Raw genomic sequence first — 14,031 nt, 5'->3', positions numbered from 1 at the left:
CATTTCTCAGAAATCAGTTACCTGATTGGCCATTTTTTGTTGCTTATCATTAGCCATTTCATGTTAGAAATAGAGTAAAGATTGGATTTATCAAATGGTTACAGGCAGTACCCAAAATGCATACTAAAGAAACAGGGCTGACATGGCAAAGGTTTTAACTCTGTAAAATGATAGATTAAAACAAAGTCTTTTTTCTTTTTTATTTTATCTTTCTATAAGAGTGCTTTGTTTGATTCACAGATGTGTCAAATTGCTGGATGCAAAAAAGAAAAATGTTTATGTATATACACACAGTAATATGCTGAGATTGACTCATCTTAGTAATAAGTTCCATTTATATATTTTTAAGTATCTTTTAACAAATCTAATTTTTTTTAAAATTACAAGTGTTTGCTTTCTGTTAACAAAATATGACTTCTACAGTCGGTTAGTGCTTGAATAGTGTGTTGTCTGACTGTGAAGGTCTTCTTACCAGAACTGCATTATGAATTGCTTAAACTGTACCCACCTGTGCTACAGGTTTTTCATGTGGTCTTGGGAGTCACTGTTAGCCCATATAGAAATTCCTCAGGCAAGAGATGCTGTTAGGCCTTTCTATGGCTTGTGTGAAAAACCTTCTTTAAAGTGGGATTCATAGTGTGGAGAAAATGGGAGAATAACTTTGATTTTCATGAAACCTTTATATAGTTCATGTTGCAGTCAGGTATAATTTTACTGAATCAGGGAAAAATATCAGGGAAGCATTTATGCAGTTAACCGTTTTTCAAATAATATCCAATTCACTTTCACATATATGTATATAGTTTCCATATCTTTGCGTTTATCTTTAGCTTCTGCAGTCTAATACTCTATCTTGCATTGCTGTTCTGGTGACTGTGTCTTAGTGTGCCCCTGTTTGTGAGCTAACATCATTAGTAAGTATGTTACCTAATGTGCTTGTTTGACTCTAATCCATTTATTTGCAGGCTCCAGAAGGTGAATCTCAACCCATGACTGAAGTGGACCTCTTCATTTCCACACAGAGAATAAAAGTATTGAATGCAGACACACAGGTATAGACAAAGACACCTTTGTCAGTATTGTGGTAGTAGGCTACTGAAATAGACTTTCATCTACCTGCCAAAATTTGTCGTTCAAAAAGTGCTGGCTCTTGTATTTCCCTCCAGGATTTTCTAGTAAGAAATCCATGCTCAAGAACCCTGTCATACATGCACTCTGGTGTGTCTGACTGTAGAAATGATTAGAATTTGCGGGTAAGCTAATTGCAGTCAGCTCATTTCTTACGAGCCATGATGTGTCAAGTATTGATTGTGCCCAGAGTAGTCCAAAGTGTTTGGCTGTGATAATCTGAAGTTCATAGTCCTTTTCACATACGTGCCTAGCATATTCAGGTTCTGATATTGAGGTCTTCATGTGCTTTTCCACAGAAAACACAACTTTAATTTGTAAAACTTGCTCTTTGCTTTACTTTTGGAAAGTGAAGCTCTTGTTTTCTGTTGGCATCTCCCTTCATGCATGACAGATATTACAGACTTCACTTAACAAAGGTCTTCTATTGCCATTTGTTTGTTTTCATAATACTAGGTGTGCAATACAAACTTCGTTGAAACAGCTGCTCATGTTGTTTTTTGTATTCCCCAGGAAACAATGATGGATCATCCCCTGCGGACCATTTCTTACATTGCAGATATAGGAAATATAGTTGTTTTGATGGCTCGTAGGCGAATGCCACGGTCTAACTCCCAGGATAACGTGGAAGCATCTCACCCTTCCCAAGATGGAAAGAGGCAGTACAAAATGATTTGCCATGTCTTTGAGTCTGAGGATGTAAGGAATTACTCGGTCTTGTAATTTTCTAGGGGTGGAAATGTAAGCACATTTTGGCAGGCTTGAAGTCTGTTGGAAGTTGGCCTGTTTGTTCTTTAACTGCAACAAAATATTTCATCTAAGCAGACGAACTTGCCTTCTGTTTGCATGTTTGGACCTGACGTTTTACTCACAAAATTGATGTTTATAGAAATGCCTCCGATTTTTAAGCTCCTTCAATGCCTTCCAGTAACAAAGAGAGGAGGGTCCAGTTGCCACAGCTTACAAATACCAGCTCAGATTCTGCGTGTGAGAGTGAAAGTCTATCAGAGATGCTTATTTTCCTAGGGAAATTCTGATTCCAAGTCTTGCATCAAGGATCAGTCATTGATACATACTAGAATGGTGATTTTTTTTTTTTTTCCTTTTTTTTTTTTGAGGAGGAGAATTGTGTAGGGGAGTAGTTGCTGACATCATATCAAAAAGCCAGCAAAGAAAGTTGGTAATTCCAGCAGTCCCAGAGTGTGCTGAATAGAGACACAGCTGAGTAAATTTTAGTCTATGGTGCATGTTACTAATTTACCTTATATAGGACTTGATATCCTTTCTTCACAATCCATGTGCATAACTTGCTGATTTTATGCACTTTTTAAAGCTCAGTAACTGAAAGGTAAAATCAAACATATCAGATTGAAGTGGCTAGATATGTAGTTGTCAAGATCATAATCAAGTTAGCCCTAATAATTTGGGAAAATAAAAAATCTCAGTTCTAAGCCCTCCAAATAGCAGAGTATTACTTCAGAGACATAAGGTGAAAATATCAGTGTCTTATAAAATACTCATATGTCTTCCACTCTGCAGTGTATCAGCAAGGACTTCAAAATGGGAAGATTTTCTTGAATAAGTGGCTGATTTTATGTAATGATGAATCTGTTCTAAACTCATGTCTGGATAAATTATCTGGTTGGAGATGAATGTACATATATGACCCACTGCTGAGGTTAAAAAGTAAGGACAAGAGCACTGATAGAAGTAATCCTCTACCAAAATTTTGACAGAGAGCATAAAAAATTGTGGATTTTTTTTCCCCAAAATAACATGTAAGCCAGTTTTGCAAAGCCTTTCAAGAAATTGGTGTGAAAATAAAAAGAGTAGCCAACGGTTTTTTGGCTTAATATCACTTGATATGCTGCCCACTTTGAGGTTGCTTTTCCTGTATTTCTAGTCACAAGTTTGAACACTGCTAGCTCTCTTACTGGCCAGTTGAAAAAGCAAAAATCAAACTGTCAGATGCCAGAGGCTGGGGCTTATTTTCCTTCAGCATGTGGTGGTCTGACTATGATCCAGACTTCCTGGATCTGTTTCCCAGGCTGCTGTTAATACTTTGGCTAACTGGAATCTATGCTTCCTTTGGGGGGTTGCTGACATTACTTTCTGTGGTTTGTTTGGATCAGCCCATATTTGTATCAGATGTGATCCTCCCTATGCCACTAGATATTGGCCTGGAAAGTACATGCCTGTAGATCCAATAAAAGCATTGCTCGGTGATGTGAACATATGCTGAGAAATTGCAGGAGATTGTATCAGCTCTCCTTAGTCATGGTATAGTTCACAAATAGCTTGCAAAATTTATCTCAAATACCCAAATGACTAAGAAAGAGTTAGAATGGAAACATTGTAGCACCTGTTAGCAGCAAGGAGATGGCAGCTTCATAGATCTTATACATCCAGTGGAGTAGTACAGCCTGTTTATATTATAAAACTCATGTATGTATCATTGTTACCTTTTCTTCTGGCACAGCTGGGTGTTTAGAAGAATTTACCCAGTAACTGGCACAGCAGCTGTAAGGCCTCAAGCGGGTGTTGGCCAGAATGTGTTTCTGCTTGGAAGAGTCCTTATCTAAGGAGGACAGCACCAGATTTTCAACTGTATTTAGAACTGGATCTTCAAATTAGCTGAGCCCTAGCGATGTGTCCAAATGCTGGGTGTCTAAATGGTAGCTGATCTCTTCCTGGAGAGAAGATACATGTGTATGAATGTAAAGTCTGCATTTATCTCCTCACTTAGGTTACTGAGCTATGGAGGTGTAGTTTTCCCATTTTCTTGCTGTCTTGTTCTTGCTGTCAAAACTGGGTTGATCTGAGCATTGGTAAAATACTGCCAGTCTAGATATTGGCCTTTTCAGCACCAGCATTCATGCTATTCTCATCAACAGGTTTAGTGCTAGTTTGAGTTGCTTTAAGATACAATCAACTTTTTATTTCAGGGTTGGGAACCTTTCCCTTATTAGGAACCAAACTGGACTTTAAATAAAGCTGGTGGGCTGTATAAAAATATACCTCAGCAGTATTCATTCATCACTAGCACTGCCCCAGACCTACCTTGTCAGCTGTGGAGCTCTCCTCTTCTCTTCCCTCCCTTCATCACAGCCAGCACTGTTCTCCAAGGGACTGTTTCAGTACATATCCTGGCCAACTCCTGTGCACTACACAGTGCTTACTGAACGTATAACTCTGCTTATACACAGCAGTACTCTGCACCATGCTGTGCTGCTTTCCTCTCCTGTCCATTACCTGTCTCATACTAACCATGATCACTACCTCAAAGGGAGAGGCATCCCTCTAGTCTGCTGTTTCCAGCTGCATCCCCCACCTTGCACGATGCAGAGCTTTCCCTGTGTCTGCCTTGTGCCCAGTTTCTCTCCCACTGCTGCAGATGTAGAACAGCTCACGGTGGGAGCAATGCAGTGTAGTGAGTGGCACATTTGGTGGCTTTAGTTGCAGAGAAGGCTATGGGAAGCTGCAGGTGCAAGAGGGTGCACACAAAGGACAGGCTGAGAAGGAAGGGGGCAGGGAACTGACAGAGTCACGGGAGTTGGAGGGAGGGAAACAAGAAATGTAGAGGAGAGAGGTTGAAGAAGGTGGCAGGGTGGAGAAGGAGATGTGTGTGACCGTTTCCAGTCACTTCAAGGCCTGGATCCAGTCACTAGTTGCTGCCCTTTTCCTGTTTCATCCGAGACTGAGGTAGCAGCAGCCAATATGGATGTGGTGGGTTTAAAGGAGGGTAAGAAAAGGAGGAAATACCCTCTTAAATGTGGTTGTGTGTTTTCTAGTAGACATTTTCATTTTCACTGCTGGCTTGTCAGAGAATCGCATTGCCTCTGCTAGAAGGGAGAGCCATCTGGGAGCTGCATACGTGGGAAGAACTGTAGGAGCAAGCTGTAGTCACTGCAGCGGGTATACCTTTACATTTATATTAGCAGTTCTTACCTGTGAAAGGATGGCTTTATTTATATTTCTCATTTATAATTGCTTACCAAGATGGATTCATGGCACAGGTGAATGTGTTGACATTTTGTGGGTCTTTTAAATTAATTTTTAATGCACAAATATCTTTTAAACTGGATTGCAGTAACTTGTAGGTTTGTCAACTTGATCATCCATTTTACAGTGTGATTGTAACACAGAAAGTGTCAGTGGACAAGACCATCAGAATGTTTCACTTTTTTCTTTTCTCTTCTCTGGGAACTGCTACAGGCACAGCTGATTGCACAGTCCATAGGTCAAGCATTTAGTGTGGCCTACCAGGAATTTCTGAGGGCAAACGGAATCAACCCAGAAGACCTTAGCCAGAAGGAATATAGTGACTTGCTCAATACCCAGGACATGTACAATGATGACCTGATTCACTTCTCCAAATCTGAAAACTGCAAAGATGTATGTCTCATTTTTTTTCTGTAACAGCATTAAGCTGCTCTGTACCAGTTGCAGGCCCATGCTGGCAGAAATCAGAAAACCATTAATACTTCCTATAAATGACCTCAGTTAGTCTAGACTATCCTCCCAAGTAGGACACTGTGCTATCAGTTCTGTTTCAAAGGCAAACAGTGAACCCAAAATTTATCAGCAGTGAAATGATTTACCATCTGTTTGTGTTCTTTTTACCAAACAATTTTCAGACATGTTTGAAAATGAATTTAAAACAGATTAACAGATTAGTACAATTTAACAGATTACAGTAAACAATATAAAATTTATAGAGGCATGGGTGTTTGTGAAAGTGGCTGATGGCAGATTTTAAAGAATTGTATTTGCTGAAAGGATTTGCAGCTTGGTTAATAAAGATGAACCAGTACACCACTGGAACACACAGATAGTGGTTTTCCAGTCCACAGTCATAAACTCGTGCAATCTCTTCCTGTTTAGCTTTGTCCACTGAAGCCCATGGCACCAGGGTTTCTTCCACTCCGATTTCCTCTGCTCATATGCAGAAATAAGTTGTGAGGGAAGTTTCACACTAAGCAAAATCTATCTTACATCATGCTGATTATTTCATGTTTGAATACAAATGAAATTTAGTAAAATATGTACCCTATTTTGTTTTGCCTTTGAATTTGGAAGGCAGATTGCAAATAAGGAGGGGTATATGTTTGTTGGTTATATGAATGTTTGGAAGGGGGGTGTTAGTTCCATAGGTGTGAAGAAGCTTTTTTTTTTAACACTTTTTCTTATGATACAGGTTTACATTGAAAAGCAAAAGGGAGAAATCCTAGGTGTAGTGATTGTGGAGTCTGGCTGGGGATCCATTTTGCCTACAGTTATCATAGCCAACATGATGCATGGAGGACCAGCAGAGAAGTCTGGGAAGCTGAACATAGGGGACCAGATCATGTCAATCAATGGGACCAGTTTGGTTGGTTTACCACTCTCCACATGTCAGAGCATTATAAAGGTACGGAGGATGTTTCTGGAAGGTACACATTTTAAAAGGGTTACATAATAGGAGAGCAGAAAGTATATAACTCTTAAGTAATTTCTTACCAAACATTTGTATAGCACTTTCCATTTCATGATCTTTAAACTACAATGCGAATTATGCTACACCAATTTTCTGACTCCCAGAAAGTGAGCTGTGCCATTTACTTGTATAGACAAGGACTCTGTACAGAACCTCACTCCACAAGAGAATATTTTGTTCAGAAGGAAGATATTACCAGATATACACTTAAAATTTTACGTGACAAATGGAGGCGCAGGTGCCTAATATTGTCCTAGGCCATATTAGCTGTTCAAATGCCTCCTAGTATCTGGCTGAAATAGAACTGATGCTTTTTTTTTGTTTTATTTATAACTATTTTTAAAACTTTTAAACTTTGAATTAAAGACATACTTATCCTCTGTAGAAACATTGCCCAAGTTATTTGAAAGTGTGATGCTTCTCTTCATTTGGCTAAATGGGATATTTTAATTAGAAGAGCTTTATTCTAGTTGTCAGAGAAGTATGTGACTGCAAAAAGCATGCAGGTCAACTAGAACTGAATAGTGTCTGGGGTAGCTGTAGGATACAAGGGAATAGGTATTTAAACATCAGAGTTTCAAGAGCTGGAGAGATGCATGACTAGGGAATGTTTGAGATGAAGCTATATGGACTTTGTTATTTATCGAAATAGCCCCACAGAGCTCCAACAGATCATAACATGTAGACACGTAATGTAATGCTGGTGGTGTACTGTACAGAAATCCTTCTCTGATTTCTAGGAATATGCCTGTTAAACTTATTTATTTAAGCAACTTTCTGGTAACAAGTTGTATTATGTAATATGTTTTTTTGCATTTTGTACTTTTTTAAATTGCAAAGTAAATTTTGCATTTACAAAGTAAAAAAAATTTACAAAGTAATTTTTTAATTTTTTGTCTATGGATTAGTTTCTTAATACTTGAACTGAGATGATTGCTGTAAGGACTTCACATTCTGGTTTCCAAAAATGTTAATGCTGAGTTCTGATGAGTAATAGATGTGTAAGTCACTGAACCAGCCATTTTAGATTCAGTGAGTAGAAATGATAGCCTCGAAGTGTAGCATACTAAAAACATGGCAAAACCAGTCTTACATTTGTGAAGGAAGGAAAAAAAAAAATCATATTAAATATCTTTGTGCCAGCTTCAGTGGAACAGAAGTCCCTGCAAATTTAGGCTTTTCATGTTAGCCATACTTTTTTCCTATCCCACATCAGTTTTGTTTCTAAACCTGTGATGAGTTACGCTTCTCTGATTCAGAGCCTCTTCAGGTGGAGTTTCGTTGTCCTCATCTGAACTTCCTCAAAACAGAAACAACCAGCTTTACTGTTTCCAGCTTCTGCAGACCTTTCTCTTCCTCACTGATACTTACTGCTGTTGCCATAGGAACTGCTAGCTGTTTATTTTGTCTTTCTAAAGAGAAGTCAGTCTGTATGTTTGCAGGTCTTCATAACCATACATCTGGAGCTGTTCATATAGTGCTTCTGGTAATAAGTATATATACCACTGAATGATCTAAGCACACATTTAAAAGTGGTAGAAATATCTCAGGATTTCAGATTTCTTTAGCATGCTGTAAGGACTCCTGTGAAAAGATGAGAATATTATGTAGATAAGAATATCTTGCAAGCACTTCAGATGAGATAATTTCAGTATTATGGATGTAATCTCTGCTACTAATTGACCATAAACCAATTGCAAACTGACAGAACTCAGAAGAAGTTTTCCGTATGTGGTGGTTATTCCCTAATTGTATTATGCTACTTGTATCTTTTTCAGAAGCATCTGGTGCTGCCTACTATCAGAAGCAGACTCAGGGACTAGATAAGCAAATAAGTTGGTCAAATGATGCAATTGTTTTGTTTCTGATCAGCATATATTACCAGTCTGCATAATACTGGAAATTAACCACTTTTGAAATAGACGCGCTTTCTGTAAAATTAGAAAATTATTTGTTGGGGACCATATTGCTTTTTTTCTGAGGAATACATATAAATAACTTGCACATTTGTCAGGGAAGTAAGAGCACAATGATGTCAACTCTCTTGAGGGCATGTGACCTGAGTGAACTCAGATGACTGAAGTTAGACACCTTAATTCCTCATAGAAATGGGCATCTCCAGTACTCTGCATGACTCCTAGCCTCCTGGATTTAGAAGGAGGCAAAAGTCCCTCAGACTTTTGAGTAAACATGATACCCACAGCTTAGTACAGGTTGATTAGTCCCTGTCTTCTACAATGTGTGTTGTTGTGAAGACCTACATATAGACGATGAATAGCCCTTGAGCATGTGTGGTGTGCAGGTAACTCCTCACCAGAGTGGAGGAGTCCATAGTCATGGAAAAGATGGAGTTTGGACCTTCTTTCTGCTGAGAGTGGAGTAGAGGCAGTTCCCACAGCCACGTGCTTTGTCATTTTGTGTTCACATGCCCATTCTCTTGGAGCCACTTTCAATAATGAGCCAAGCTGAGCTCGGCACTGTGTGGAAGTGAGGGCAGCTGTTTCCCGTGTGACGACTGCATCCAGTTTAAGGCACTGACAAGAAAAGAGACTCTAAGGCAGTTCACCCTGGCAGGATGCCAGTCTAGTTATTCAAGTCACTGCTGAATCTGGAGTTTAGCTCAACAGAATCAGCAGCAGTAAACTGGATGTAGAGACTTCAGTGTATTACCTTAGCTATAGTAGGAATTATTTTTCAGAATTAACCTTTTGAAGTCAGTGTCAGGCACCTGCTAGTTGCAATGGGATCCAGATTTCAATTGTACATATAAAAGGAATGCAGAAGTAAGTACTGGAATTGGTAGGTGTTGTATTAAGTAAGGCGGAAGTTACTGTATTCTTTATAAAGCATTTCTTTCTTGATGTGGATTTTATTTATGTATTTTTATATGGCTAATCCTTTGTGTGAATGAAGCATTTCAGAAAAATATCTTAACAGTCTCAAGAGCTCTGAATACTTGAAGTTGTGCAAGGGGTCAGACTGCAGTTATCTGCGTTTTCACATTTGAGTTTTCATGGAGCCATACAATCACAGAGCTTCTGAGACTGGCAGTCACTGCTGAAGCTGGTCTAGATCAACCCTTTGGTTCAAAGTAGAGCAGGTTGCTTAGGGCTGTGCCCACTAGGGTTTTAATAACTCCAAGGCTGGATACTCCACAACCTCTCTGGGTAATCTGTTCTAGTGTTTTAGGACCCTGACAGTAAAAATTAATTTCCCTCCTTCAATTTTCTTCTGGTAGCAAGGAGTTCATGACGAATGTGATAAAACTCATTTAGAAGGGAGGAGGAACAGAAATTAGGAGCACTGCTTATACAAGCATGATATGAGCAGGACCTGCCGTTTGCTTGACAGAATTTAATATATCCCATTAGGGAAGCCACTTATTTGTAACTAGCTTAGCTACTTATTTAAAATTTTATTTCTCATCCACAGTCATTGACTTTTTTGGTGAGCTCCATAGACCTGTTTAATATTCTTTTTATACATGATTTGTGTTATCACATGAAGAAATTGCCAACAGGAATCTAGTTTTCTTAAAACAACTGTGTCAGCTTCTTGACAAGAAAAATTTGATATTTTATCACTCATTTCACTAAATATTCTGATGCTTGTGTCTGGCATTCAGTGATCAGATTCTGTTACAATGCATACAAAGAGCTGTTTATTCAGGGCTGTTCCCATGTCAATATTTTAACACTTCCCCCCCCGCAGTGCTTCTGTTAAATGTTTCACTCTGTCTTTGCCAGCGTTTTTCATGGTGATTTCTTTTCGCAGGGTTTGAAAAACCAGGCCCGGGTCAAACTGAACATAGTTAGGTGTCCTCCAGTAACCACGGTCTTGATCAGGAGACCGGACCTCAGATATCAGTTGGGCTTCAGTGTGCAGAATGGGATTGTAAGTAGCTTCCACACCCTCTGGTTAAGTATTAATATACATGAAACTTCTTATCCATTTGTGGGTAAGTTTCAGTGTGGGAAGAGGGAAGCTGCCATTTTCTCCCTTACAGCAAGCAGGACTTTGCACCTGTGTTAAGTCTAAGATATAAAAGCTGAGTTAATCAGAGTTATTTTTTGTTTTTGCCTCTACTTACTTCACAACTTTAGAGTCAGCCAGAGGAACAGAAAAGCGGTTTTAGGTTAGAGAAACAAAATGGTGTAGCAGAGGCTGCTTTCACTCTGCATCATTCATGTGTCTAACCAAGCCATTGCATGATCTCAAAAGAAAAAGACTGTCCTTGATCCTCTTTTGTTGTAAGGCATTTGCATCCTGAACATTGTTAAACTGTGGTCCTTCATATACTCTTAAATTTCCAAACCACAGCACGTGACGTACAACACAAACAGCCTTTTCTAACAGTTTGTTCTGCTCTTGGAAGAGAATATCCAGTAGTTATTTGTCACTAACAAATTTTACTTTGAATCAGTGATGGATTACATTTTAGAATTTGTTGCAAGCTTCTGTGTTTAAATGCTGATTTACAGTTTACAGGCAAAAATGGGTAATCTAAAGCCTCTGTTCCTTATCCAGGACCTGATAAATTTGTCCTTTCCCTTCCAGATCTGTAGCCTTATGAGAGGAGGTATAGCAGAACGAGGAGGTGTGCGTGTTGGCCATCGGATCATTGAAATCAATGGACAGAGTGTTGTAGCAACACCCCATGAGAAAATTGTTCACATTCTCTCAAACGCTGTTGGTGAGGTAAGAGCAGGCAATGTGTCTAGGCAATATAACATTGTTCATCACTGTTACCAGTAACAACCACTGGAAACCAGTAATGAGTGGTGTCCCTCAAGGGACCATACTAGGACCAATACTTCTTAATATCTTCATCGATGACATAGACAGTGGGATTGAGTGCACCTTCAGCAAGTTTGCGGATGACACCAAGCTGAGTGGTGCAGCTGATAAGCTCGAGGAAAGGGATGCCATTAGAGCGACCTTGACAGGCTTGAAAAGAGGGCCCATGTGACCCTCGTGAAGTTCAACAAGGCTAAGTGCAAGGTCCTGCACCTGGGTCTGGGCGATCTGCAACATCAGTACAGACTGAGGGATGAAGGGATTGAGAGCAGCCCTGTGGAGAAGGACTTGGGGATACTGGTGGATGAAAAACCGGACATGAGCCCACAATGTGCGCTTGCAGCCCAGAAAGCCAATCATCCTGGGCTGCATAAAAAGAAGCAAGGCCAGCAGGTGGAGGGAGGTGATCCTCCTGAGACCCCAACTGGAATACTGCATCCAGCTCTGGGGTCGCCAGCACAAGACAGACATGGACCCGTTAGAGCAGGTCCAGAGGAGGGCCACAAAAATGATCAGAGGGATGGAACATCTCTCCTTTGAGGAAAGGCTGAGAGAGTTAGGGTTGTTCAGCCTGGAGAAGAGAAGGCTCTGGGGAGACCTTACTGCAGCCTTTCAATACTTAAAGAGGGCTTGTAAGAGAGATGGGGACAGAATTTTTACCAGGGCCTGTAGTGACAGGACAATGGGCAACAGTTTTAAACCGAAAGAGGGTAGATTTAGATTGGACATAAGGAAGAAATTTTTTATGATGAGGGTGGTGAGATGCTGGAACAGGTTGCCCAGAGAAGTTGTGGATGGCCCATCCCTGGAAGTGTTCCAAGTCAGGTTTGACGAGGCTTTGAGCAACCTGATCTAGTGAAAGATGTCCCTGCCTGCAGCAAGGGAGTTTGGACTAGATGATCTTCGAAGGTCCCTTCCAACTCAAACTGTTCCATAATGCTGTGATTCTACCTCTGTTAGCCTGTTGCTGTTCAAATCTAAAAAGTGGAAGGGAGAGCAAGCCACCACACCATTTCTTTTATTATTTACCCATAGTTCTCCTATGTTTTAGAAGAACCCTAATCTGAAAATATGAAATGTCCACAACTTTAGATGGTTCATTGATACTGAATGTACAGTTTCATAAAATCACCACCTGCAATACTTTAATAAGAGTAGGAAAACTCTCAGATTTTACCTTTCCCTTCTGTCCTGTATGACCTCAGCTAGTTCCTTCACCAATGCTCGGTTGCGGTATGCATGTTAGGGACATTGATTGACTTGCCGTGTTTCCTCTAGATTCATATGAAGACTATGCCAGCTGCCATGTACAGACTGTTGACTGCGCAAGAGCAACCAGTTTACATCTAAAGCCGACATCTCACCGTCACAATGTGCATGGAGGATGTTTTTCCTCATTAGTGCTTGTCTCTCTAGTGCTGCATTTCTGTGTCTGCAGAGACATTTCTCTCTCTCTCACTCTCCTTCACAGACACAAACACACTGTCTCTCTCTCCTCCCTCCCTTTTTCCTCTTCTCCCCACCATTTTCCTGTTTTTTGGGAAGGGGCAAAATATATCTATGGGACTATTTTGGTTGCATCCTTTTACAAGTGAAACTTCATGCAGTCCCACATGCAAAACAGGAAAATAACAGCATCATTGTTCACAGCAGGATTCGCAAAGAAGATTGACTCTGCTTCATGCTACATAATCAGTTTTATTTTTGTGGCTATAATTTGACAAACTGAGTAAATGAAATGTTGCTGAATGAAAGATGTCTTTACCAAACAGATAAAAGTATAGGGTGCAAAGTGTTCTCTTGGATATCCTGCATGTGACTTGCTTTTCTTGCCCTGTGTTCCCACAGGCACTGAGCTCAGTATTAAAGGTTTATGTCTGTAGGGAAAGTAGAATACCAAAAGGATAGTTTTGCCCTCAGGAAGAATTATCTGCTTACAAAGACTCAGTAAATGCTGCTGTTGTAAAATGGACTGTTCAAATACACACCTTTTAATTCCCCTCTGTCATCAGTTCTTCATGATAGTAGGACCCCAAAAGGTACCCTGTGAGTTGCTGAAACATGTTACGCTTGCATTACTTACACTAAGTAATTTGGGAGGCATTTTTTACAGCTGCCTCCCCCTCTTGGCCCCCAGGTTTCTAACTTTTTGTTTTCTTCTACTTTGTTTTTAAATGCAACATGTCTTTTATAGTCCCTTGCCTATTTTAGAGGTTAAAGGAGGGGGGGAGGATGTTTAAATATCTACAAGAGAAATAGTGAGGGGCTTTCCTGAATAGCTACACTTTTTCTAGGCTCTTAATTCTGAATTTGGTGCACATATAGCCATGTGTGCCGGTGTATATAGACATTTTTAAAACTGTGCTTGCTATTTATGAAGTTTGAATATAAGAGATCTGCAGACTATTCTAAGTAATTTTGTTCTCTGAGCCAGTTTTAACATATATTTTTGTCCAAAGACCTGTCTAATTTTATTGACTTTCTCTTTAGTTCATGATATAGATAACAGTGGAAGGGATGAGATGGGAATAAACTTATTTATTTTGTTATATAATTTAACTTGTGATTTTTTTCCATATGTATGGCACTTGAAGGAGATATGTGTGTACTATCTGCACTTGTATGAAGAT

At 39.7% G+C, this 14,031-nt stretch overlaps 1 protein-coding gene across 2 annotated transcripts in view; it reads left to right on the top strand.

The window, feature by feature from the left end:
- The window catches only part of APBA1 (amyloid beta precursor protein binding family A member 1), a 37,760-nt gene extending 24,140 nt beyond the window's left edge, over positions 1 to 13,620 (top strand). For both annotated transcript variants that reach the window (XM_050912968.1, XM_050912967.1), the window contains 7 exons: positions 966 to 1,052; positions 1,642 to 1,827; positions 5,344 to 5,523; positions 6,326 to 6,538; positions 10,379 to 10,498; positions 11,162 to 11,302; positions 12,680 to 13,620. In XM_050912968.1, coding sequence (XP_050768925.1) covers positions 966 to 1,052; positions 1,642 to 1,827; positions 5,344 to 5,523; positions 6,326 to 6,538; positions 10,379 to 10,498; positions 11,162 to 11,302; positions 12,680 to 12,751 — 999 coding nt within the window. In that variant the 3' untranslated portion in view covers positions 12,752 to 13,620. The remainder of the gene's footprint in view (positions 1 to 965; positions 1,053 to 1,641; positions 1,828 to 5,343; positions 5,524 to 6,325; positions 6,539 to 10,378; positions 10,499 to 11,161; positions 11,303 to 12,679) is intronic.
- Positions 13,621 to 14,031: the final 411 nt, after the last annotated feature.

Source organism: Gymnogyps californianus, chromosome Z, assembly GCF_018139145.2.
Source record: "Gymnogyps californianus isolate 813 chromosome Z, ASM1813914v2, whole genome shotgun sequence".
Taxonomy (NCBI): Eukaryota; Metazoa; Chordata; class Aves; order Accipitriformes; family Cathartidae; genus Gymnogyps; species Gymnogyps californianus.
The sequence above is the reverse complement of the archived record's forward strand: the minus strand, read 5'-3'. Positions and strand labels throughout refer to the sequence as shown.